The sequence below is a fragment of the Lissotriton helveticus genome, chromosome 9 (assembly GCF_964261635.1).
Source record: "Lissotriton helveticus chromosome 9, aLisHel1.1, whole genome shotgun sequence".
Taxonomy (NCBI): Eukaryota; Metazoa; Chordata; class Amphibia; order Caudata; family Salamandridae; genus Lissotriton; species Lissotriton helveticus.
The window spans coordinates 1,134,254,026-1,134,280,147 of NC_136070.1; the positions used below are offsets into that span (position 1 = coordinate 1,134,254,026).

At 49.3% G+C, this 26,122-nt stretch overlaps 1 protein-coding gene across 12 annotated transcripts in view; it reads right to left on the reverse strand.

Annotated features, from left to right (window-relative positions):
* The window catches only part of MAGI1 (membrane associated guanylate kinase, WW and PDZ domain containing 1), a 1,290,512-nt gene that overhangs the window by 95,699 nt on the left and 1,168,691 nt on the right, over positions 1–26,122 (reverse strand). For all 12 annotated transcript variants that reach the window (XM_078661551.1, XM_078661549.1, XM_078661547.1 and 9 more), the window contains one exon: positions 20,973–21,189. In XM_078661551.1, coding sequence (XP_078517677.1) covers positions 20,973–21,189 — 217 coding nt within the window. The remainder of the gene's footprint in view (positions 1–20,972; positions 21,190–26,122) is intronic.

The following is a 26,122-nucleotide window of genomic DNA, read 5'->3' on the forward strand; positions in this document are numbered from 1 at the left end:
AAGCCAGGTTTTGAGGCATTCCCTGAATTCCAGAGGTGAGGGTGAGGTCAGGAGGTGAAGAAGGATGTTCCAGGACCTAGCAGCAAGACAGGAGAAGGAACGATCTCTGCTGTGGCTTCGACTTATGTGAGGGTGAGAGTGGGTAAAGGGATGCGGAGTGCAGGTGTCTGGAGAGTTGGTGGAAATTCAGGCACTGGTTGATGAATGCTGGTCCTTGCTTGTGCAGGGCTCTGCATGGGAGGATCAGGCTCTTGAAGTGGCATCTCTTCCAAATGGGGAGCCAGTGGAGCTTCCGGAGGAGGGAGTTTGGCCACCAAGTTCTGTATGGTCTGTAGCTTTATCAGGAGTTGTGGGGCGATTCCTGCATAGAGTGTATTGCCGTAGTCCAGCTGGCTGGTGACTAGGACTTGGGTGACTGTGAGTCTGGTGTGGACCAGGAGCGTTTTGAAGATCTTATGGAGCATGTGACAAGTGAAAGCAGGTGCAGGTGACAGTGTTGATCTGGTTTCTCATGATAAGCTTGGTGTCCAAGATGATGCAGAGGTTGCAGGCATGGTCTGTTGGGGTCCTACTTTTGAAAGAACGTGTTTCTCCATCCCTTGCCATCTTTTTCTTTTTCCAAATCCTTTTTTACATTTTCCGTTGTGTTTCCAATTCCTCCTACTCTTCAGGACCCTACCCTCTTCATTGGCAATTGCTCCGAGACAGGAATGAATATACAGGATTTTGATAGGCCAACAAGATTGTTCGGTGAGATAACACTTAGTGCTGCCCTCTGCAGGTCAATCTTTAAGAGACTTACACTAATCTGCACCCATGCGCTGACTTCCATTACTACTTCACTCTATTGTTTCAAACAGACTTTTCTGTACATGTGCTACTGCAGTTCCTTCAACATCCAACACCTTACTGGCATTAAAAACAGGAGATTCCCCCAGCTAGGAAGATCGATAAAGCCGGCAGGCAGCTGATGTGGGACCTCGAGAATCAAGGGTTAAGAGTTTTAATTGGAAGAATTAAACAGGATAAACCCCCTTCAAGTACCTACATAGGTCCTAGTATAAGTACAATCTTGGACTATACTATAGTGTCGCTCCCCCTGTTGGGATTGATAAAAAGCTTTAAAATTATAGGTACTGCAGATAGCGACCACTCAATGCAGCATATTGAGATCAATCTGACACTGCGCCAACATTTAGAGGCCCCATCAAATGTGGGGGAAATATCAACAATTAATCTCAAACGTTTAAGGTGGACGAGTACCACACTTCCACAAATAGCACAGGAGGCAAAGCATCTATTGCAAACCATGAGCGAGGAAAACGAATTGTCTATAGAAAAATGGTCTGCCTTTGTAAAAAAATTACCTAAGACTAGCACCAACCTGAGTAAGAAGGCTAATCAAAAGAAATACGGTCATTTCAACAAGACCACACTTGTAATAAGAAGACGATTGAGGAAATCAATGAGAGCAGCGCGAGGCCATAGTTCAAATTCACACGCCTGGCAAACAGTCCGACTAATAAGGAAACAATATAAGAAACAAATTTGGACAGAAAAAAAAGATCAAACTAATGATTTCTGGACCAAAATGCTATACAACATAAAAAAATCTGACTCCAGAGCATTTTGGGCACAGGTAAACTCATTAAGCAGACCAGCGCAAGTAATAAACATAACCTGTGTTACATCAAAGGCTTGGGTCCAACATATAATTGATTTTTTCGATAAACAGAGTGAAGCCGCGACTCGTAAGAGAAAACAAAGTACACTGCACACCTAATATAGAGAATCAGGAGAGTTTCGATCCTGAACACCCAAATAACTCAAGTAACGAACAGCAAGGCACTGATCACACATCTGTCTCACACGTGGAACAAGAAATATTAAGAATAATAAAGAAAAGCAAGCAAGACAGTGCTCCAGGACCGAATGGAGTCCCTCAGGCTATCTATAAGGAGGATCCTCAGTTTTGGGCCTGTAAGTTCAACAGCTTGTTCAAAACAATAAACAACACAAGTCGGCTCCCGGAAAGCTGGAGAGGGGCGATTATAAACCCGATCTATAAAGGGGGAGACCGTAAAAATCCAGCCAACTACCGCCTGATAGCACTTATAGACGCTGAAGCAAAATATTATAAGTCATTGGTGCTAATTGATCTCATAAAATGGTCCGAAGTCAAAAATAAAATTCCAGCCAATCAGACAGGATTTCGTCGTGGTACAGGCACCATGGCCAATGCAATGGCGATAAGTATGATCGCCGAAAAAAGCATGCAAAGCCATCAAGCACTATTCCTGCTTTGTCGACTTTAAGACGGCCTTTGACTGTGTTAGCAGACGGCTACTCTGGACAAAGCTAAAGCAGCAGGGTCTGCCAGACACAATACTGAATCCTATAATGGATCTGTATACGGATACTTGGATGCAGGTCAAGATCGATAATGGGCGCCGGTTAACCAGGAAGATCACCACTTATGATGGATTAAAGCAAGGCTGCGTCTTGGCCCCGCATCTTTTCAATCTATTTATGGCTGATCTGACCACAAGGCTAGATGGGATTAATGCCCACCCACCCCGGCTAGGAATCTTACGGTTAACACATCTTTCCTATGCCGATGATGTTGTCCTTCTCAGCCAGACCAAAGTAGGCCTGCAACGCCTTCTGCACGAACTAGCGGTATACACAAAACAGAACCTTCTTGAAATTAATACCAAGAAAACAAAGATCATGGTAATAACTCGCCGCCGTAAAGCATTGCCACTCTTTATAATAGATAATAAAAAATTGGAAGTGGTTGATAGCTATAAATATTTGGGAATACAACTGGACAGGCGCCTTAACTTCTCTATGCATTTTAAGGACATTGAAAAGAAGGGAACAGCATTGTTGTATGCTTTAAACAGTTTATCGAAGCAATTAAAAGGTCCGCTACTTAGTCCCCTATTGACAGTGATTAAGGCCAAGCTGCTTCCAACAATATCTTATGGCAGTGTGTTACATCACGGCAGAAGCGCCAAGCTTCTAGACAAAATTCAAACAAGTGTCTACAAGCGAATCTTGAATTTATCCTGTAACGCTTCACCGGCACAGGTTCGGCTTGAGTTCGGTCTGCAGTCTCAAGAACTGCAAAAAAAAATATGAGACCGTCAAGTTTTGGTATGACATCTGGATGCACAGGGAAAAAGAAATGAACTCTGCAATGTGGGAAGCAATGCAAAACAGCCCCGATTCTCTATACACTAAGTTTTTTAAAACTTCCCTAGAAACCACCGAACTAACATCCCTGTGGCACACCATGCTACCTGTATCGTCTTTCAAGTTGGTAGCTAAAAAAAGCGGCAAACAGTCACTCTATGATTAATGATAAGTCAATCCTCAGCCACCGCTCACATGCCTGGATGATACTTCAATCATACTACAAGCCGAAACCAGTGGCCTATTTAGGACTTGCCATTCCATTATACATCAAATTAAAATATCTTAGTATAAGGATGGGCAGCCTTCCAACCAACGCTGAACAACCGGACTGGAGGACCTCAGGCACCAAGGAGTGCGACCTTTGTGGTGCCAGAAAACAAGACTTTATGCATCTGATTTGCATTTGCCCGGCTTTGGACCAGGAACGTCGGAGCTGGTTAAAGGCCAAGTTAAATGAGCACGGAATACGTACTTTCCGCTCTGCTATAATATATGTATATGTCCTGTGTACAGCGGACCCACAATTGATCTGTAGAACAGTCAAATTTATTAAGAAGTTTGAGCATAAAAGAACATTTAATGTACAGAGCCAAGAAATAACTTCAAACTATACATGAACTTGATATTGATTTGAATTTTCAATCAAGCACGTAAACTGATCAATTTTAAATGACGTATTTTAACTTTGTAATGGTTTTTATTAACTATACAATAAATGTTAATTCTAAATTCTACTGGCATTAAAAAGGTTTTCTGCAATTTATTTTATTTGCTTGCCAAGCATGACTTGTTATAACTTCTACAGCAGCCTCCTTTGTTTTCTCCCACAGATCTTCATTAATATTTTTCTCTTCATACTAAGGCCTAATGCAAAAATCACAATGTTTGCAAAGCTGGATTTCCAGATTTATAGGGCATTTACCATAGAATGTGGAGGCTACCATTTTACATTTGTAACTACTTAAGATGCATCGATAAGTTCTCCTACTTTAAGAATCTAGAACTCTCACCAACTGTGAGAATCAGATTCACAATTCCTATATTACAAGCATCAAGTATGGTGTCATAAGGGGTGTCCAGCATATCAGCTGGAGCGGTCTATCCAACAGCTCGGGGAATACAAGCCCAAATAAGCAGTGTTATTTTTACTGGACGAAATGTAAGTAATTTCAATTAAAAAGGTATTCAAATGGAACGCGCTCTCCCATTTAGCTGTATACGTGCATGCAGACGCTTCTGGGGGCTTTCAACCAGCTTTCTTTGTCCACTAGTCTGTGGCTGTGTCATTAGCAGTTTTCTTTTGTCCACTACAGCATACAGTGTGGGCAATGGTTCAGCCCACTTCAGCCATTGGCTAACTTCATTGTGAGTGAATGGATTCTTCTTTCACAAAGTTTCCTTCAGAGCCAGGGACTACTACAGCAAAGTGCCCTTTTGCTTTATAAGGCAAAAAAACAAATGTTTTTAAGAAATGATTCCTTTTTATAGTGTTGATTGAGAAACCAGCAGCTCCAGCAACAATGCTTCACAAAAACAATGACTATACATGAGAATTAAAAAAAAGCCAAAGGGCTGCCAGACAGTTCCAGACATAATGGATTTTTCTTTTTTTGCTTGGATGTGAATAGCAAAAATGGTAGGAAGACCTTGTAAAGGATGAAAATTCACTTAAGCAACTGTTTTCTATTCTGATGATGCCAATATTCAACATACTCTTCAAGGTTGTTTGTAGTTGTGCTACTACCGTGAAGCCGCAAGATGGTTCAGATCACGAACATCTAGTTGTCATTGCATCAGCTACCACACAATCTGTAGCATTGTTCTAGGACAGAAGTTGGAATAAGAAGAAACTTGATTGCATGGAAGTCAAGAAGTTAGTGATTCACTGTAAACGTGTGGCCCAAAATCCTCCTCACCACCTAAGTTAGTTTCATCAACACAACCTTTAAATGCTTACTCAATAGCTGAACAATGCGTAAACTGTTGTAAAAACTCAGCGAGTGTTGCTCTGGAAATGACAGCGATGAACATGACTCAAACATTTAACTTAAAGAGGAACATACAATGCTCTAATGAAAGACGTGCAGTAACACTCTTAAATTTACAAGTCAACCAAATCGGTTCATGCCTACTGGAAAACTACACTTAGCTTGTTTTAGCTAATCAGGAATGATAACCACTGTCCACCAGCTTGTGTCAGTGGTACAAATAGTCTCAGACATGCAGCATCGTATATTTGAATAAATTATGTTCTTATAAATGTTCCTCAGTAAAAGCAGGGAAACAAAATATAGGACTATGTATCCTAAGTATATAAGGGACTAAAATACTTTAACGAGATTTCAGCTAGAGTGAGTTAACCAGAACTGTAAGTAAATATTATTCATGTTATGTTCAAAAGCCATTCATCTTTTAGGTTTCACCTAAAATGATCAATATCTCAACAACCTTAAGAATCTTGAATAACTAGTGAAAAAGAGGTGTAAGGCTTGTATTTCAAAGCACAGTAACGAAATAGAACTGGGACAATCCACAAGTGCCATAAAATAATGCAGCTGTTGCTCTCCCACAGATTTGAGGCCATTTGCACATCTTCTGCAGTTTTTGGAGATTTTGAAATTATAACCCACAGATGTGTTATCGCAGTCTGAATTTCCAGGAAGAAAGTGTGTAGAAATATTAAAAACAAAAAAGCATTAACACTGAAAATAATCTCAAGCTCTAAGAGGCAAGGCTTTGCCAAAGTTTTTCGCCAATGTCATGCAGACGCATGCACCAAGACAGGTGCATGTTTGGCTAGCAATGTTGTAATGGATTTTCCATTAAACATAACCCATTCCAAGATGGCCGTTGACGCATGCATGTGTCATCATGATGCTTGCTATGATCAAGAATTACTGGCACGAGGAGGACAAAGCCTAAATGTTTCAATTAGCTTATTTTCTAAATAATCTGCAATAATAAAATGAAATAGTGAGAAGTACTGTTCTTGTTATTTGTAACACTACTCCAAAAAATAGTAATTAGATCTGTATTTCCACATTATCTCCTTTTCCGGGAGCAATTTTTAAATATTTCCACATACTTTTACTTGAATTTGCATGGGGAACAGCAATGAGTGACTGTACAACACATCTCTTCAGTGCTAATTACTATCACGTGGGAAGAAATACAGCAATTAAAGGCTTTAGCAACTTCGACAGCATCAACCCACCGCATCTGATATTCAAATGCCACCACTACACGTGAAAATAAAAAGAGGAGGTGATATAGCAGAGAAACTGTAATGCTAGAAATCAGATACGCTCTAAAGTAGTGGTTTTCTAAATAATGCATTGGTGTTCTGTGGCTTCATCTTTCTATGTCAGTGGTCCTCACACTCCAGTATTCAAAACTTTAACATTATGTGACTTTTCTATGATTCTCCATAAAGAAATCTGAACTTCCTCCCTGGATCACCACCTCCCTGGACTCCGTACTCCCACTAAGAACTAGGGAGGATAAAAACGGAAAACCTGGGTCCGCCCCGTGATATACCACTGACCTCCGACTCCTCCGTAAAAACTGTAAAAGAGCCGAACGGCTTTGGAGGAAAGACTGGCAGCACTCCAGCAAGGAAGCATACCACAATACAGTCAGACTCTACAAAGATGCCATCAGGCACGCCAAAGCCTCCCACTATGACACGCGGATTACAGAATCTTCTAATTCAGCCAGGGAATCCTTCATAATCGTAAAGGAGCTGCTCAAAGTACCCCATTCCCCGTCCTCCAGTGTCCCATCGGTGGACCGAAGTAATGACCTAGCCACGTACTTCAACGATAAAATCGCCCGTATACTAGTTTCCCTCCCCCCTCCCGGGCCCACCAGCCACTTGGACAATCCGACACCCCCCAGTCAAACCGAAAGTCATCCTCGTCCTCAACTTGAGACATTCAGGCCAGTAACATGTCTGGAAGTCGAGCGAACCATGACCAAAATGAGAAGTGGTTCACCACTTGATGCGGCTCCCATCAGATTCCTCAAAACCGTGGCCCCTGTCATCGTTCCCACGGTCACGGAGCTCATTAATAGCTCACTTACCCAGGGATCTGTCCCTGCCAGCTGGAAGAGCGCGGTGGTAAAAGCACTCCTTAAAAAACCACAGCTCGATCCAGCAGACATGGGAAACTATCGTCCAATTTCTCTCCTACCGGCAATCAGCAAGCTAGCTGAGAAACTGGTCAACAGACAATTGTCCCAGTTCTTTGAAACAAACAACATCTTACGGGAATCCCAAACTGGTTTCCGCCCGGGCCATGGCACAGATACTGCCCTCCTCGCCGTCATCGAGGAGGCAAGGCGCATACTGGATTCAGGAGGGTCAGTGGCAGTGATCCTCCTGGATCTCAGCGCAGCCTTCGACACAGTCAACCACCGTGTCCTCCTCCATCGGCTCGCGGCAGCAGGGATCACCGGGACGGCACTTAGTTGGACAGAATCCTTCCTCACCGGACGCACGTTCCAGGTATGGGACAGCATCTACCACTCAGCCACCCTCCCCCTCACAAGCGGGGTCCCTCAGGGATCTTCCCTGAGCCCGACGCTTTTTAACGCATATATGGCTCCCCTGGAAGACGTGGTGACACCATTTAACATAAAAATGGTAAGCTACGCTGATGACACTCAACTGGTCGTCTCTCTATCCCAACTAGTCGACCACCCGGAGAAACTGGCGAACTGCCTTACCCAAATACACAGCTGGATGAGTGATTCATCACTAAAATTAAATGGGTCTAAGACCGAAGTGATGCTCCTGGGAAAACAATGGGCAACCATCCCCCCAACAGTCTGGCCAGACGTATTCGGAGAAATCCCCTCCCCGAAGCGTGAAATCAAAACCCTTGGAGTATGGCTCGAACCGGAGCTCACCATGAAGACGCAAGCGGCCAAAACTGCTGGCACCTGTTTTGGGCTCATGCGCACCACCCGTAAGATCCTCCCATTACTACCACCTGCCTCTAGGAAACTTCTTATCCAGGGGCTAGTATTGTCCCGTCTTGACTACAGCAATATGGTCTACCTGGGCGCTCCAGAGGCCACCCTGACTAGACTACAGCGGACACAGAACGCTGCGGCCCGTCTGCTCACGAACCTTCCTTAGAGAGTGTCAGCAAAACCAGCCCTCAAGGCCTTGCACTGGCTCCCTGTTCGCCAAAGGGTGGAATTCAAAGCCATGTGTACAACACACAAACTTATCAACGGATCTGGCCCTACTATCCTCAGCAGCCTGGTCACCCCCTACAAAGCATCCATATCCCTCCGTTCAGACAGTGAGCACCTGGACAACGTCCCCAAATTCAAAAGGACCCGCACCGGAGGCCGACGATTCTCGGTGCAAGCGGCCGTGAGATGGAATTCCCTCCCACGCACCCTCAGACTGGAAGCCAGCTACCTGACCTTTCGCAAAAAACTGAAAACGCACCTATTCCCGAAATAACTGTTCCTCCTCCCTCCCTCTCCGTACAGGATAAACAATCTCCTTACAGCGCGGGGATGCCCTTGGGTCACCAGGCGCTATACAAATCGCTAAAATAAAAATAAATAATCTTCTATATCCATTTCTCTGTTTCTTTTCTACCCAATTCATCCCACAAACACACACACATGGCCACTGTTAGACGGGGACCCTGAGGGTCGGCCGGATACTGAGGGAGAGATCCCCGGGTGGGACCGTCTCCTGCGATCGTACAGACAAGTTACCTCCCTCCCCACAAACAGGCACCACACCAAGTCGAGTTCAATGCTTTATATAAAGTTCTTAAGGCAAGGATATCAGCGATACAGGATATCTCGGACCCGGGGGTCCTCTCACTTCTAGTCTCTGTAGGGACAAAGGGGGTAGCGGGACAGTCTTGGTACCGGATCGGTACAGGTAGTGGTAAGAGGCGAGCTCACAATCCTCGAGCTGGAGTGTCTGTGGATCGGGCCGCGGCAGCGCCAGCAGGCCAAGATGATAGTCTCCCTAGGTAGGGGGCCGCGGCAGCGCCAGCAGGCCAAGTCGATGGTTTTACGAGGCAGAGGGCCGCGGCAGCGCCAGCAGGCCAAGTCGATGGTTTCACGAGGCAGAGGGCCGCGGCAGCGCCAGCAGGCCAAGACGATGGTTTCACGAGGCAGAGGGCCGCGGCAGCGCCAGCAGGCCAAGACGATGGTTTCACGAGGCAGAGGGCCGCGGCAGCGCCAGCAGGCCAGTCACGGATGAGTTCTTCTCGGGTCTCTCGACTCCAGGATACAACTGGTTTCCTGGTCTGGTCCTGCCCCAGTTATAGGTCTGGTCCCCTTTTGATGTCCGGACCCTCGCGCCTGGGGGGCCGGGAGGTCCGGGATGAGGGAGTCCAGACACCCAGCAGGGGGGTGGAGCCAGCGCCCAGGCGGCCGGGGGTGATCGACACCTGGCAGAGGATAGCCGTTGACGATTCCTTTCTCCCATTGACTCGCCAAGTGGTCACTCTGCCTCCCGGGGGGAGGTTGGTGCCTCGATGTCGGGCCCGGCCGGGCCCAGGGTGAGGGTCGAGTTGAGGCCACGCGGCCTCGTGCTGTAGTGGCCCAAGATGGCGGCTGGGCTGAGGCCGGGGTGTGGATGGTGACCCGGGCCAGCTGGGTTCGGAGCTGGTGTCTTGTGGGTGAGGAATTGCAGTGTACTTCGGGTGGTCGTCGGGGACTCTGGCTGGGGATGCAGGGGGAGCCGGGGTCCAGGTCCCATTGCGGGGAGGGGGCAGCCCGACCATGCGGCCTGTCCAACATGCGTCCCCCCCAGCTGAAGGCGGGGAGAGTCAGCCATCTTCCTGGGGACTCTCCTCGCTGAGGCGGAAAAAGCGTGACAGGCCGTCGGCGTTGGCGTGGTCCTGGCCTGGACGATGTTCCACCGTGAAGTCCATCCCCTGCAGGGAGATGGACCAGCGCAGCAGCTTCGGGTTCTCCCCCCGCATTTGCATCAGCCATTGCAGGGGTCGGTGGTCTGTTTGCACCCGGAAGTGGGTGCCGAAGAGGTATGGCCGGAGCTTCTTGAGTGCCCAGACTACGGCGAAGGCCTCCCTCTCAATGGTGCTCCAGCGCTGTTCTCGGGGCAATAGGCGTCTGCTGATGAAGACCACTGGCTGGTCGATCCCTTCGGCGTTGAGTTGGGAGAGGACGGCCCCCACACCATGATCGGAGGCGTCCGTCTGCACAATGAATTCCCGGCTGTAGTCGGGAGCCTGGAGCACGGGGGCCGTGCACATGGCGGTCTTTAGCTTTTCGAAGGCCGATTGGCAGTCCGGGGTCCAGTTGACGGTTTTGGGGCTCTTTTTGGAGGTGAGCTCCGTGAGGGGCCCCACGATGCTGCCATAGTCCTTCATGAACCGCCGGTAGTATCCGGTGAGCCCCAGGAAGGCCCGGACCTCCGTTTGGGTCGTAGGGGGTCGCCAGGCCTGGATGGCAGCAATCTTGAGTTGGAGAGGGGCCACCAGCCCGCTTCCCACTTGGTGTCCTAGGTAGGTCACGGACCCTTGGCCCACCTGGCACTTGCTGGCTTTGATGGTGAGCCCGGCTTGCTGGAGGGCGTGTAGAACCTCCCGCAGGTGGCGGAGGTGGTCGGTCCACTGGTGGCTGTACACAGCAATGTCGTCCAGGTAGGCGGCGCTGAAGCCTTCCAGGCCCGCCAGTACCTGGTTTACCAGCCGTTGGAACGTTGCCGGGGCGTTTTTCATGCCGAAGGGCATGACTTTAAAGTGGTAGTGCCCGTCTGGGGTAGAGAAGGCGGATCGTTCTTGGGCCCTAGGGGTGAGGCCGATCTGCCAGTAGCCCGCTGTTAGGTCGAAGATGCTCAGGTAGCGGGCGGCCCCCATCCGGTCAATTAGCTCGTCTGCCCGGGGGATGGGATGAGCGTCGGTCCGGGTAACTGCATTCAGCCCCCGATAGTCCACGCAGAACCGGAGCTCAGGGGCAACGCCCGGGGCAGCTGCCTTGGGAACTAGGACGACTGGGCTCGCCCAGGGACTGTCTGAGGGTTCGATCACTCCTAGGGTCAGCATTTTGGACACCTCGGTCTGGATGCAGGCTCGTACCCGGTCTGGTACGCGGTACGCTCGGTGTCGAATAGGAGGGCTGTCCCCGGTGTCCACATCGTGGAGGCACCAGGGGGTGACTCCGGGGGTGAGGGAGAACAGGGAGGCGAACTGCCTCAGGAGCGTTTGGCAGTCTTGGTGTTGCTCCGGGGACAGGGCCTCGGAGAGCTGGACCCCTTCCACTGAGCCATCCTGCTCGAGGGCCCTCAGTAAGTCCGGAAGGGGTTCAGAGTCTTCTTCTGTCCCATTATCGGTAGCCATCAGGAGGCTGAGTTCGGATCGCACAAAATGGGGTTTGAGCCTGTTGGCATGGAGGACCCGTAGGGGGTTCCGGGCAGTCTCCATGTCGATTAAATAGGTGACGGGCCCCTTGCGTTCGATTACCTTGAAGGGCCCGGACCATCTGTCTTGGAGTGCACAGGGCTCAACCGGGGACATCACCCAGACCTGTTGTCCAGGTTCGAACTCAATGGAGGACGTGTGCTGATCGTACCACCTCTTCATGTCCTCCTGACTGGCCTCGAGGTTGGCTTTGGCGGCGTCTCGGAACCGCCGGGTCTGGTTGCGGAGAGCCAGGAGATACCTGTAGATGTCCGGGGGAGTTTTCTGGGGAGGCTGCTCCCAACCTTCCTTGACTAGGCTGAGGGGGCCCCGGACGGGGTGCCCGTACAGGAGTTCAAAGGGGCTGAAGCCGAGGGACTTCTGCGGGACCTCCCGATAGGCAAACAGGAGGCAGGGAAGTAGCACGTCCCACTGGCGTCGAAGGGGTTCTTCTAGACCCATAATCATCCCCTTGAGGGTGCGGTTGAATCTCTCGACCAGTCCGTTTCCTTGCGGGTGATAGGGGGTCGTGAATTTGTAGGTGACCCCGCATTGTTGCCAGAGGGACTTCATATATCTGGAGATAAAGTTCGTGCCCCTGTCACTGACGACCTCCCGGGGGAACCCCACCCGGGAGAAGATCCCCATCAGGGCCCGGCCCACCACGGGGGCCGTCACGGTCCGAAGAGGGATGGCCTCGGGATAGCGGGTGGCGTGGTCTACAAGGACCAGGATGAACCGGTGTCCTTGGGCTGTTCGAGGGTCGAGGGGCCCCACAATGTCTATTCCCACTCGTTCAAACGGGGTGGTGACGACAGGAAAGGGTTGTAACGGTGCTTTGATTTTTCGGCCACTTTTTCCGCTGGCCTGGCAGGTGGGGCAGGCCTTGCAGTGGTTGGTGACATCCTTCCGCATGTGGGGCCAGAAAAAATGGGTCACCAGGCGGTCGTAGGTTTTATCCTGCCCCAGGTGTCCGGCAAGGGGGACATCGTGGGCTAAGTTCAGGAGGAAGTCTCGGAAGCGAAGGGGCACCGCCAGCACCCGACTGGCCCCTAGTTCTGCAACTTTCTGCTCGCTGTAGAGCAGGTCTTGGTCCCAGTAGATCCAGTGGGCCCCCGAGGTATCCCCGGTGCTCTGGGCCAGGGCTTGCTGCCGGAGTCCTTCGAGAGAGGGACAGGTTTTCTGCTCGGCCCGGAATTGTTCCTGCGTGGGGCCTCCCTCCTGCCGCCATTGTGCCAGGTCAGGGACGTCCCGAAGCTGGTCGGATCCTTCTTCGGTTTGGGTCACTGGACTGGCTTCTGGGGCGGCCTCCTCGGGGATGAGCGCGGGAGGAGGTTCTGGCCACTCGGGCTCTTCTGGGCTGGGGACCGCGCGGGCGGTCATGGACCTGGTCGTGACGCAGACCCACTCGGGGAGGCCGAGCATCCCCAGGTGCTCCCTCCGTTCGACAGCTGCCCAGGGAGAGCTTTCAAGGTCGTTTCCTAGGAGGCAGTCCACGGGGGCATCATCGCGGACAGTTACTTTTAACATCCCTGTTACTCCTCCCCACTCGAAGGGGACGCAGGCCATGTGGCATAGGCTTTCGGAATTGTCGGCTGATCGGACAGGGCAAAGAATGTTCGGCAAGATTTGGTCTGGAGTGACGAGGTGGCGTCGGACCGCCGTTACACTGGCCCCGGTGTCGCGGAGGGCTTCCGCCCGGCGGCCATTAATGTTGACCCATTGACCGTACTTCTGGGTGTTGGCGGGAAGGGGGGCCCGCGGAATCATGTCTCTCTCCCCTAAGCAGACCAGTGCCATGGCGGCGGGTGCCCATTCAGAGGGATCGGTCTCGTACTCTTCCTGGTCTTCCGGGATTAGTTCTTCCCCTAGGGCCACCGCTGCAACTTGGCGGGGGGTAGTGTTCGGATTCTTTGGGCAATTGGGATCACTGGCGTAGTGGCCGGGTCGCTGGCACCTGTGGCACGTAATGTTGGCCCGGAAACCGGCCCGGACGGCAGGGCTTCCTCGGCCAACCGGGGTCGAGGGGTTTCTGGGGGGTGACGAGGGGCCGGGGTCTCTCCCCCGACCCTGACTTCCTCCTCCCCCTCGGGGGCGATACGGTCTGGATAATTCGCTGGGTGTGTTCCGGCCAACTCGGGTGCTTTCCCACCGGTCGGCTTCGACGGCGAGTTGTCGAGGGTCGGTTAGCTTACTGTCCAGGAGGTGTTGCCGGAGCTCCACGAAGCAGTTGTTCGACAGGTGCTCCCATACGATAAGGTCAAAGAGTTGTTCGTAGGTGGTTACTTTGTTGCCCTTGATCCACCCCTCGAAGGCTCGGCTAAAAAAGTTCACGTACTCCACCCAAGTTGTACCCGGAATCCGCTTGCAGTCGCGGAACCGTTGGCGGTACATCTCCGGTGTGAGCCCGTATCGAGTGAGGAGGGCGGCCTTCATGTGGTCGTAGGAGGTCATCAGCTGGTCCGGGAGTTGTAGCAGGGCGTCCCGCCCTTCGTTGACAAACCTCCCCCATAATCCGGCTCCCCAATCGCTTCGGGGAATCCGGTGGGAGGTCATTGCCACCTCATAGGCTTTAAACCACTGCTGTATATCATCGTTCTTGTGGTATTCCCGGATGACATCTTTGGGGATGTGAACCTTGGGTTCGGTCGAGGCAGACTGGGTCGGTCGTTCGGGGAGCCCGAGGTCTTTATTCTGTTTCTGGACCTCCAGTGTTTTGAGATTGCGCTCATGTTCGTACTCTAGTTTCTTTTCCTCTAGCTCTCTCTGTCTTTGCTTGTCTTCTCGCTCTTCCCTGAGCCGTAAGTGTTCCAGGGTTATTTTTTGTTCTGCCAGCTTGAGTTCTCCATCCAAGCGAAGTCGGGCTAGTTCTAATTCGTGGAGTCTGGTTTTTTCTCTTTCTCGGATCTCTTCCAGGGAGAGACCCGCTCTTTCTTTAGTTGGTGCGGGGCTCGTCTCGGTTGTTTGTGTTCGGGGTACGGCCGTACCCGTTTCCGCCCAGGCTTCTAGGGCTCGTTTGAAGTCTTCCTTCGTACTCAGACCCGTGGTTGGGAGACCAAGTTCCATGCAATATTGCTTCAGTTCTCGGTGGTTGTAATCTTCCAATTTTTCCATCTGGAATTTCTCCGTTGTTCCGCTCTCTGTTGTCATGGTGGTCGTGTGTCGTGGGTCGGGTGACTTTCTGTACGATTATGCGTAGGTTCGGATCCCACCGCTGCCACCAATGTTAGACGGGGACCCCGAGGGTCGGCCGGATACTGAGGGAGAGATCCCCGGGTGGGACCGTCTCCTGCGATCGTACAGACAAGTTACCTCCCTCCCCACAAACAGGCACCACACCAAGTCGAGTTCAATGCTTTATATAAAGTTCTTAAGGCAAGGATATCAGCGATACAGGATATCTCGGACCCGGGGGTCCTCTCACTTCTAGTCTCTGTAGGGACAAAGGGGGTAGCGGGACAGTCTTGGTACCGGATCGGTACAGGTAGTGGTAAGAGGCGAGCTCACAATCCTCGAGCTGGAGTGTCTGTGGATCGGGCCGCGGCAGCGCCAGCAGGCCAAGATGATAGTCTCCCTAGGTAGGGGGCCGCGGCAGCGCCAGCAGGCCAAGTCGATGGTTTTACGAGGCAGAGGGCCGCGGCAGCGCCAGCAGGCCAAGTCGATGGTTTCACGAGGCAGAGGGCCGCGGCAGCGCCAGCAGGCCAAGACGATGGTTTCACGAGGCAGAGGGCCGCGGCAGCGCCAGCAGGCCAAGACGATGGTTTCACGAGGCAGAGGGCCGCGGCAGCGCCAGCAGGCCAGTCACGGATGAGTTCTTCTCGGGTCTCTCGACTCCAGGATACAACTGGTTTCCTGGTCTGGTCCTGCCCCAGTTATAGGTCTGGTCCCCTTTTGATGTCCGGACCCTCGCGCCTGGGGGGCCGGGAGGTCCGGGATGAGGGAGTCCAGACACCCAGCAGGGGGGTGGAGCCAGCGCCCAGGCGGCCGGGGGTGATCGACACCTGGCAGAGGAGAGCCGTTGACGATTCCTTTCTCCCATTGACTCGCCAAGTGGTCACTCTGCCTCCCGGGGGGAGGTTGGTGCCTCGATGTCGGGCCCGGCCGGGCCCAGGGTGAGGGTCGAGTTGAGGCCACGCGGCCTCGTGCTGTAGTGGCCCAAGATGGCGGCTGGGCTGAGGCCGGGGTGTGGATGGTGACCCGGGCCAGCTGGGTTCGGAGCTGGTGTCTTGTGGGTGAGGAATTGCAGTGTACTTCGGGTGGTCGTCGGGGACTCTGGCTGGGGATGCAGGGGGAGCCGGGGTCCAGGTCCCATTGCGGGGAGGGGGCAGCCCGACCATGCGGCCTGTCCAACAGCCACCACTCCCAATAACATCTCACATCTTCTCTTTACTAATATATTCGAGTGGCACGTAAGAGCTATGTTACCTCTCAGTTAGAGGCGGCAGGCAATACTCCTAAGTATTATACCAAATTGTAAACTCCTTTTTAAAACCGGTGGCGTGTGAAAGTGCCGATATGTCGCCCCAACAACTTTGTGACGACATCTCTGGATTTTTCACTGATAAGATTGACGCTATCTACAAAAAGATTGAGGCATCTATTCCACCTATAAACAATCTTGATGCCCGCGCACCGGTGTTAGCAGTAGGGGCCAATCTTGACAGATTTCTTAGATTTCCTGACATCACTCTTTCAGAAGTAGAGATGCTGATAAGACAACATCAAAAGTGGGAGCCCCGCAGATCTATTACCAGCGAGATCAATGGGAGTGGTGGGGAGATTGCTTGGTCCTGAAATCCAGAGCCTGGTAAACCTCTCACTAAACACCGGACGTGTTCCACGAGAATGGAAAAAGGCTCTAGTTAGACCTATTCGGAAGAACATCGCCGTACCGTGGACCAACCTGTCCAACCTTAGACCCATCTCCCTGCTGCCTTTCTGGGGTAAAATCATCGAGAAGCATACTAACAAGCATTTGTCTAACTTCCTGGAACAATCTGGAAGCCTTGATCCTTCACAGTCTGGCTTCAGACCAAAATACAGTACCAAAACTGCCCTATTGTCAATAACTGATGATTTACGTATGTACCAGGACAGGGGTATTTCTGTTGTCCTAGTGCTGCTAGATCTATCGGCAGCGTTCAATACTGTTTCTCATAAAATCTTGATCGAACGACTGACTGTGAATGGACTGGGTGGCAAGGCGCTGGACAGGATAAAGAGCTTTCTCTCTGATCGTTCCCAAAGTGTCACCATGGGTGATTTTCGGTCGGATGAGGTCAAGATCACCAAGGGGGTGCCACAGGGCTCTTGTCTGAGCCCTACTCTTTTTAACACCTATGTGGCCCCCCTGGCAGAGATAACGAGAGCTTTTGGTTTCTGTCCAGTGTCCTATGCTGATGACACCCAGCTGCTTTTTCCATTTAAATCTCTGACCCCGGAGGTTAAACAATCTTTCTCAGAGGGGATGAAAGCAGTATCCGAATGGATGTCCTCCAACTTTCTTCAGTGTAATGTTGGTAAGACTGAGGTGATGCTTTTCGGTGAGGCCAAGATACTATGGTCCCCTGACTGGTGGCCATTAGACCTGGGGCCAGTTCCAGAACCAAAACTAGTTATTAAGAACCTTGGGGTTCGCCTGGAGCCGGAGTTGACAATGAAATTACATGGTAACAACACGGTGGGGTCCTGTTTTCATGTGATAGGACTCCTCCGTAAGATATTACCGCTCCTTCCGGACTCCATTAGAAGAACTTTGGTTCAGGCTCTAGTGATCAGCCGGCTTGATTATTGTAATGGTCTCCTGGGGTCGGCCAACGAAGAGGTGTTGGACCGACTGCAGGTGATTCAGAACATTGCAGCCAGGCTGGTCCTCAATGCTCCCCCCTTGGTCTTCATCCAAACCTCTGTTGCAAGAACTTCATTGGCTATCAGTTCGCCAGAGAGTGAAATTTAAGACATGCTGCATAGTGCATAAGGGACTACATGATCTAGGGCCTCTTTACTTGGCAAATAAATGTGTTCCTTATGTTCCCACACGTACCCTTAGGTCAAGTGATCAGCTGCTGCTAAGAGTACCCAAGATTAGAAGGACCAGACTGGGTGGCAAGGCTCTGTCAGTGGTGGGTCCTATTCTGTGGAACAGCCTTCCTCTTCAACTTAGACAGTGTTCTGATCATTTTGCCTTTAGGAAACAACTAAAGACTTTTTTGTTTCAGGCTTAATTAGTTAGGTTCCGAGCTAGTCTAAAACATGAGTATTGGTCCTGCATCATTACTTATATTATCCCGGTTTTTGCTACTGTTGTCTTTAGCGCGGAGATACTCCTTCGGGAGTTTATTCTAGCGCTCTACAAACCCGCAAATAAATAAATAAATAATTAAATATTTCAATTAACGTAGGCCTAGTCAAAACACCTAAGATCAAGAGAACAATGTTAACACAACTAATCCTCAGAGGAAAATAAAGCATATTACTAAACTTATTAACTATTTACCTCTAGCATGGAGTAGAGTGCTAATCACTTCAACGCCTGATCTGGGTTATTAAATGCTATATAAATAGAATTGATAATTATATATCTACAGATGCACATCAGTATGTAGGTGCTATTTTTATAGTGTGAAACTAGATGAAAGGCAGTGGAGGGCTACACAGGGGAAATGGTCATTATGTGGTTGTAGCAGTAGATGGTTTCTAGGAGCATTAGTGGCCGGCATCAAGATGTATTCTTCTGTAAAGAGGTGTTTCTTCAGCTCACCAGATTGCTACAGTCTCACTTTAGTGGCTATGGTGTCCTTGGCCTCCCTTTCTTCCCTCATATTTACTCCTTTTCTTCTCTCCCAACTTACGCCTTATTTCCATACTATAACCTCTTATTCCAGCCTTTGCCTAAAAACTGCTTGTATGTAGCAAGTCACTCACTGATCATACACAGCTGGTTGCCCAGCACCAAATCATCAGCTCATTCATGACTTTTCGGGTACCCCTTTTTCAGATAACACACAATGTAACTCTGACTTATACATTCCAACATATTGCTCACAGCTACAATTTAAGCACCATAACTGTCCTATAATCAGAAATGAAACTCCAGATGCTGGCTTTATATCGCACCAAGAATGGAGGGCCACGCTGTTGCAGTACTTGACAACTGTATCTTCCCTGTACATATCCTATGGAGCACGAACCCTTTGACTGACTAGCAAGGCCTCTTCTCCCTTGACAGAGCGACAATTGGTTGACTCCAGAACAGAATATATAAAGCTTCAGAAGTGAACACCTCATTAACGCGGACATGCTTTGGTAAAGTCAGAAATCGTAGGCCACGCTTGCAAGCAGAATGTGGATCCACAGGAATCTATGTGATACAACAATCCTTCTCACACAAAAACCATTTAATATAGGAATGTCTGAGAATTATCAGCATTCCACTGTGCCAAAGCCTGCGAAATTCCTATGTCTAACCAAAAATCTTTTGGAGGATAATATCACTTAGTAGACAATCTGACAACCTTCAACAACTTCCAAACAAAGCTTAGTCTCAGGGAAACAAGTTTCTGAATACCTCGCTTAACTTGCATTGCTTTACAATTTGTTAAGCAAGGCAGGGCATAGCTTTAACCCTACACCCCAAGTAAAACAATCCTTAGTTCTTACACCTTCAAATAACTGCATCCTGTATCCCGCTCCCCTTTCACCCTCCGACGACTCTTCATCTTCAGTCAAATCATTCGGACTGCTCTTAAAGCCCAGGTTGGGGCGTGTTGCAGGGGAGAACATCTAGCACTTTTCCTTTGTAATTTTCTCTGGTGTGATATAGTCACACATAAGGGTCTGGAAATGTATGCATTAACAGAGGGTATTATTTCTCGTTAGGGATTAGCCTAAAACATTTTTTTTAAATAGCCTTCTGCTCAATCGAAAATTGACCCATGCCACAAAATTAGCATGTCTTTCACCACAGCAAGTGTTCAGCCCTTCGATAGGTTACTGATTTTACACAGGGCCACTGGAATTATGTGATTCTGTGACTGTGGAATTGTCTGCATAGTTATAGCTTTGCCACACTTGCCACATAATGCATCATCTGCATACTTTGCAAATTTTAACCCCCAAAAAGTAGTTTCTAGCTCAAAAGGATCAGAAATTATTAAAATATGTCCACGTGTGCTGCAGCCAAGCAGTCACGCTGATGCAGGTCACATGTCAGTTGCCGATTGAGGAATGTAGGTGTTAAACTGATACTATCGAGGTGAAACCTTTGATCATTGGGTGGTAAAATGTGTAAAAATGACAAAATCGTGAAATACTGCTTCAAACCGGCCCGCATTCTGTCGCATAATTTGCCTTTTCCTATTAGATATTTTTCTCAACCATGCTGCATAATGTGGTCAAAGCCTGCCGCATAATTTCAGTAGCCCTAATAATAAATTACAGAATATAGGATCTTAATTGCTGCAAAAGCAGATTTACATCTCAAATACGTTATGATAAACTTCATACTTGCTCCTGTGTCTATTGTATAAACAACGCGAAACGCTGAAGCATCCCTTCCTCTTGCATTATTAAGGGCCGGTTACATAATTTAAGGCATCCCTCAACACTGCTTGCTGCACATGAATAGAAAAAAAAACATGTTTACCCCCCTCTACGTACGGATTATACCAGCAGGAGTTCATACCATATATACTCTGCTTATTCACTCGAACACTAGCAGTGTCTTGGTTTGTTTTTGCAGTTCTGTATAAACATGCGCCCGCTGCCCCCCTCTGCCCTCGCCCTCCCAGCGCCCCGTATGCAGGGTTCCCACCGCTGCCAGCCTGTGTGGTGGCTGCCAGGCCCCTTTAACGAGACTGCAAACAGAGGCACAAAGGCGCGAGCGAGCGCGCGCCGCGAGAGGGGGGTGGACGAGGGCTCATTTGCAGGCTTTGCACATCAGAATCTCTTTTGCAGCGAACAATGCAGCCTGTTCCCGGTCTAAACTGGCACAGCAATTGGCACCTTGTGCTTAAATCGCACAACGGCGTGGAGCCGCGCGCTTACAAAAATGACCGACCTCGGCTCCCATAGGCAGACACCATCACAGTCATGGAAGTAAGTATCCTTGCGTTACCTGTGAGCATTTAGTGTGATATCAAAAATGTAACGCAGACGACCAAATATTACATTATCTCAAGAGGGAAGGAACCAATTCGGTACCCACCATGCACAATTTGCGGACTCGTGCATTTTCTGCCTTCGACCTTTTTTTTTTTTTTTAAATCATCCACCCACTTCATCTACTCACATTTGTGAGTCTTCAACATAACAATGCAACTAGGACAATGCAGCAAAAAGCGTGGTAGGACAATGCGCAATACTCACGTCGACTTTCAAACATGCTCCTGGAATGAGCCCAGATTTGGAACGGGTCGGGCTTTTTCGGACCAGAGCTGTCCCCTTGGTCCAGTGCAGGCGCCTCGCTGGCCGGGTAGTCGGGGAGCACCGCGGTGATGCGGAGAGGGGAGGCCGTGTGACCGCTGCGGTGGCTGGATACACTGTGCTGGGAACTGTTCTGGCTATCTTTCCTTTCGAGGGGTTGCTGTACACACAGGGAAGAGGAAATGATGCATGTTTATGTACTGGTCTGCCAAGGAGCGACTTCCCACATTATATATTTCAGCACTTAGGCGCGCGCAAACGAGACACTGCTTTCTATATCGGACTTACTACAGCAGGCCTAGTCTATAGCACTGCACATGAAACTACAAGCCAAGACTCCATGATTCATCAACCTTGAACAGAGTAAAGGACTTGTCAACCTGTCAGAATGTACACTTCTATGGAGCTGGTGACACACGCATCTCTGCAGCAGGTGCATTAGCCAACCAAACTAGGTTACCCGCTACATTTTCACATAAACTTGCATTTTCAGGTGATGGCACATAAGGGAGGAGGGATATGATGGCGAAGGTTCGGGATGGGCAGTTTCCACGATGAACATGGTCAGAATGGATTTTCAATAGGGGATGGGTCTCTGCCTAGAATGGCACAGTGGGCAAAAACGTTGAGTTGGAATGCTACCAATGGAGGTTGCCACTTGTCATCTATTGGAAAATATTCACCCCATCACCTTTTGGGTGTTTGATTGACAGTAGTATGCCAGGAACCTCAAACTACGGCCTAGGTTTCCAAGCCTACTACTGCCTAGGTTTCCAAAAGTAGTACATTGGCACCCGGTGAAGGAATACCTCTATGGGTGCAGATTTACAATATTTTTAAGTAAAGTTGTCTCAACACACACACACACACACCAAAACACACACACACACACACACACCAAAACACACACCAAAACACACCCAAACACACACACACACACACACACACACACACACACACACACACACCCAAACACACCCAAACACACACACACACACAAAAATGAACATTTTAAAACTTCTAAGTGAAATGAGAAAGAAAAACTGACAGCGATAGCAGACCCGACTTAGGGCCTCTGGAACAAACAACCAAGCCAAGAATGCAAATATTTGGAGGGAGCGGGGATCACCTGAAACTATGCCCCTACATACACTGAATGTTATCTCTGAATGTATGTGGTATTTATAAAGCATGCACCTAGCCAACAAAACGCAGTATAGGGCCAAAGGCAGAGAGCAGTCAATATATGATTGTAAGAGTAGATTTCAAACCAGGAAAGTAGACTGTTACTGTCTCAAGATACAGACTTCCTGATGGATCCCAGGATGTTTACAATCCAGAGTGCAGAGAGAGGGCAGATCTGTTGCCTAGTGTTTTTATTTTTTCTACTTCTAGGTCTTCAGACCAGGGGTTTCCTGGCTGCAACTGTGCTGACAGCCACTGGAGATGGGGACCTTGTCAGCCAGATATGCAGGTCTGGATGACATTGTAAATGATGCAGCTGGCTGTAAAGAAGGTGAGTCTGCAAGGGCAACCAGGGGAAGTTTCTTCAGGATGGAGGTGATGTGGGGGATATTTCTTTGGACTCTTGATGAGGATGCCTTTAATGGTGGCCGTTTGGAGTTATAGGCAGGGCCTTGTAATCATACAGATGTTTGAATAAGAGGGCTTGAACAGAAGTTCTGGGTCACTTTCTGGGAGGTATGCTTTCATTTTCTTTAGTACAGAGAACCAAAACCATGCCATCTTGGTAATGTGTTCTTTGAGGGAGAGATCTGTGTCAAGGAAGAATCCACGTTGGTGGCAACTGGGTTCAAATCCATTCAAATTCAAGTCATAGAGCCAGTAAATGCAGCTTGTTCTCTGTGAATATCAGGAATATAGGGTGGGTGGGTTTAAGCTACTGGAGATCGAGATGAAATGTACGTCATGTTTGAGGCGCTGAAAGACTGCAGCAAAGGATACTTCCAAATATATTTGTGTGTTATCAGCATTAGAGGTTGAAGAGAATTGGGGACAAGAAGGATTCATGGGGACCTCAACAGGTAATAAGAATCTTATGTGGCATGGAGGTGCCCATTTGAATGAACTGGTGTCAGCTGGACAGGTAGAATGCGAATCAGTGAAGGATGTTTCCAGTGAATCCCATTTAAGCTTCACACATCTGTGTGTGCATGAAAAATGCAGTGGTTGACTGCGTAGGAGATCTTCCTCATTTGTGGTCAGGTGGGTGTCATCTATGATTTGTAAGGTAGAGGTTTCCATGCTGCAGTAATAACAGAAGCCAGACTGATAAAGTTGTGCAGAAGGTAGTTGGGTGTTGATATCATACTGAAGTTGTGCACAGATTGCTTTTTTAATGATCTTGCCAGAGTAGGTGAGAGATGGGCCACTGATTGTCAAGGTCTTCTATGTCTTGTGTAGGTTTGATGGGGCGTGGGAGGGTTCTGGCCTGTCTTGAGAGGTTCACGAAAGATGTCTTTAGTGAGGGGATAAGTCAATCAATGCCCTGAAACATGTCAGTTACAGAATGAAGTACATCATGAATTTTGGGTTTACTGCTAAGTGAGTGGGGACTAACCCTGGGCGTAGGACTATGCTACGCTTGCGGAGAATGTGTAGTTTACGCAACTACGCGCTATGCGAATTGCACGTAGTACAGTGCAACAAAGCGTAGCATAGCGGTATTTTTTTGCTTGCTCGTGGTCTTCAATGTCAAGTTGGCGACCGCAAGCGAGCAAAATAACATCCCGGTGAGACGTTTTCATCGTTCGCCATCAGCAACATCAAGTTGCCGATCGCGAGCGCGGAAAACACCTGGGTCCGCAAATGGGGTAAGACGGATATGCCCTCCTTTTGTTCCACTCTGGTCAAAACCTGCCCTGATCTATCTGATTTACCTGTCACCCCTCAACTGGCCGTCATTAACAACTGGCTCACGACGGCTGGCGACGAATTTGCCCCACTTAAGCGCCTCTCAGTTAAGCGGATCCATGCAGCTAACCGCTGGTTTACCACCGATCTGAAGGAAAAAAAACTAGCCGCCAGAAGGGCCGAACGTGCTTGGAGAAGAACCTACGACCCTGCCAAAAAAACAACTTACTTGGCAATTCTGCAGACCTATAAAAAAAGCATCCTGGAAGCTAAAACCGAGTTTTACACTAACAGGATAATGGTCGCGGAATCGCAGTCGAAGGAAATCTTCTCCACCGTTCATGAGCTTGCCTCATCCTCTAGAGCCACTGCTGCTATTCTCCCGTCCCAACCCCTCTGTGACTCGCTCAATGAGTTTTTTATTGATAAAGTAGTTAAAATTAAACAAAACATTCCCCCGCCTTCCGCCAATTTTGTTGATCCCCACATCCCCCCCACCACTCTTAAATTGACCAACATCCCATTGCTTACTACTGCAACTCTCTTTCCTCTACTTCACCGAATTAAATCCGGTTCCCCTCTTGACTTTGCCCCCGCCAGTATTCTTAAGGAAGTCTACTTAGCTTGTCCTTCCCCTCCCCTAACCCTCCTCAATGCTTCACTCACTCTGGGTCACGTCCCTACCCTACACAAATCAGCAGTTGTTATCCCCATTCTCAAAAAACCAGATGCCGATCCCTCTCTGCCCGCTAACTTTCGCCCCATTTCACTCCTTCCCTACCTTGCGAAAGTGCTGGAAACTCACATTAGCACCACACTCAGCGCACACGTTGAAGCAAATCATTGCCTCTCCCCCTGTCAAGCTGGTTTTCGTCCCCTGCATTCTACAGAAAAAGTGGTCGTCTCAGTCATGGACAAGCTGCGGGAAGGTATTGACATCAACCTCCCGCAAGCCTTGATTTTGCTAGATCTATCCGCCGCCTTTGACACGGTGGACCACACCATCCTCCTTAACCGTGTCTGGGCGGCGGGCATAGAAGGCTTAGCCTTCTCCTGGCTGGAGTCCTTCCTGGCTGGGAGGTCCCAGGCAGTCCGGCTGGCTGACTTTAAGGCGACCTCTCGGAAAGTAGAATGCGGGGTCCCCCAGGGCTCATCACTTTCTCCCCTTCTGTTTAATCTTTATATGTTTCCCCTCATTTTTATGTTACAGCAACTGGAGGTCACCGTATTTAACTACGCGGACGACCTCCAGTTAATCTTCAATCTTTCCCATTCACCTTCATCTGCTTTAAATGTCCAAACCATCATGATCCTTATCCAAGATTGGATGAACTGCAGCCACCTCAAACTCAATCCGGACAAGACTGAATTGATCTTGACCGGAGGTGGCTGCAGTCCATGGACCCCTTCCTTCTGGCCCTCTTCCCTTGGTACCCCTCCACTCCCGGTGACTAAAGTAAAAACCCTGGGAATTTACCTTAATTCCCAACTCACTGTTCACCCACAAGTCAATTCGGTGGTCTCTTCTTGTTTTTTTTCTCTTAGGGTAATTAGGAAGGTTTCTCGTTTTTTCACCCCCCCAGCTTTAAAAATCATCATGTTAGCCATGGTTCTATCCCGTATAGACTATGGAAACATAGTCTATAACGGAGCTCCTGCATACCTGATTCGCCGTCTACAACTGGTGCAGAATCAGGCGGCTCGCCTGATCCATGGCTTACCCCGATACCACCGAGTCACACCTTTACTTAAATCGTTGCACTGGCTCCCGGTCAGAGAACGTGCCCTATTCAAACTTGGTTGTCTTGTATACCAGGCTAGATCGGGCACTGCTCCTCAGTTCATCTGTTCCCTTATCAAGCCATATTGTCCAGGCAGAGAACTTCGCTCAGCCCACTTGGCCCTTCTTACCATCCCGCGCTCTAAAAAGCAAAGGGCTGGCGGAGCGAGGTTCGCAGTCCTGGCCCCAACCTTCTGGAATTCCCTCCCTGTCACACTTCGCACCTCACTGTCCTATCCTCTGTTTCGAAAAGAGCTTAAAACTTTCTTGTTCACACAAGCGTATCCGACCTAATTCTTATCTGCCGTTTGGCCACTGATCAACACTAGCGCCATGAAACCGCGTGGTATGCGAGCGCTGAATAAATAATTTTAAATTCAAATTCAAATTCAAAATAAACCTCCCAGCGAGATTCCCAACGCAGGGAGGTCAGGTTTGT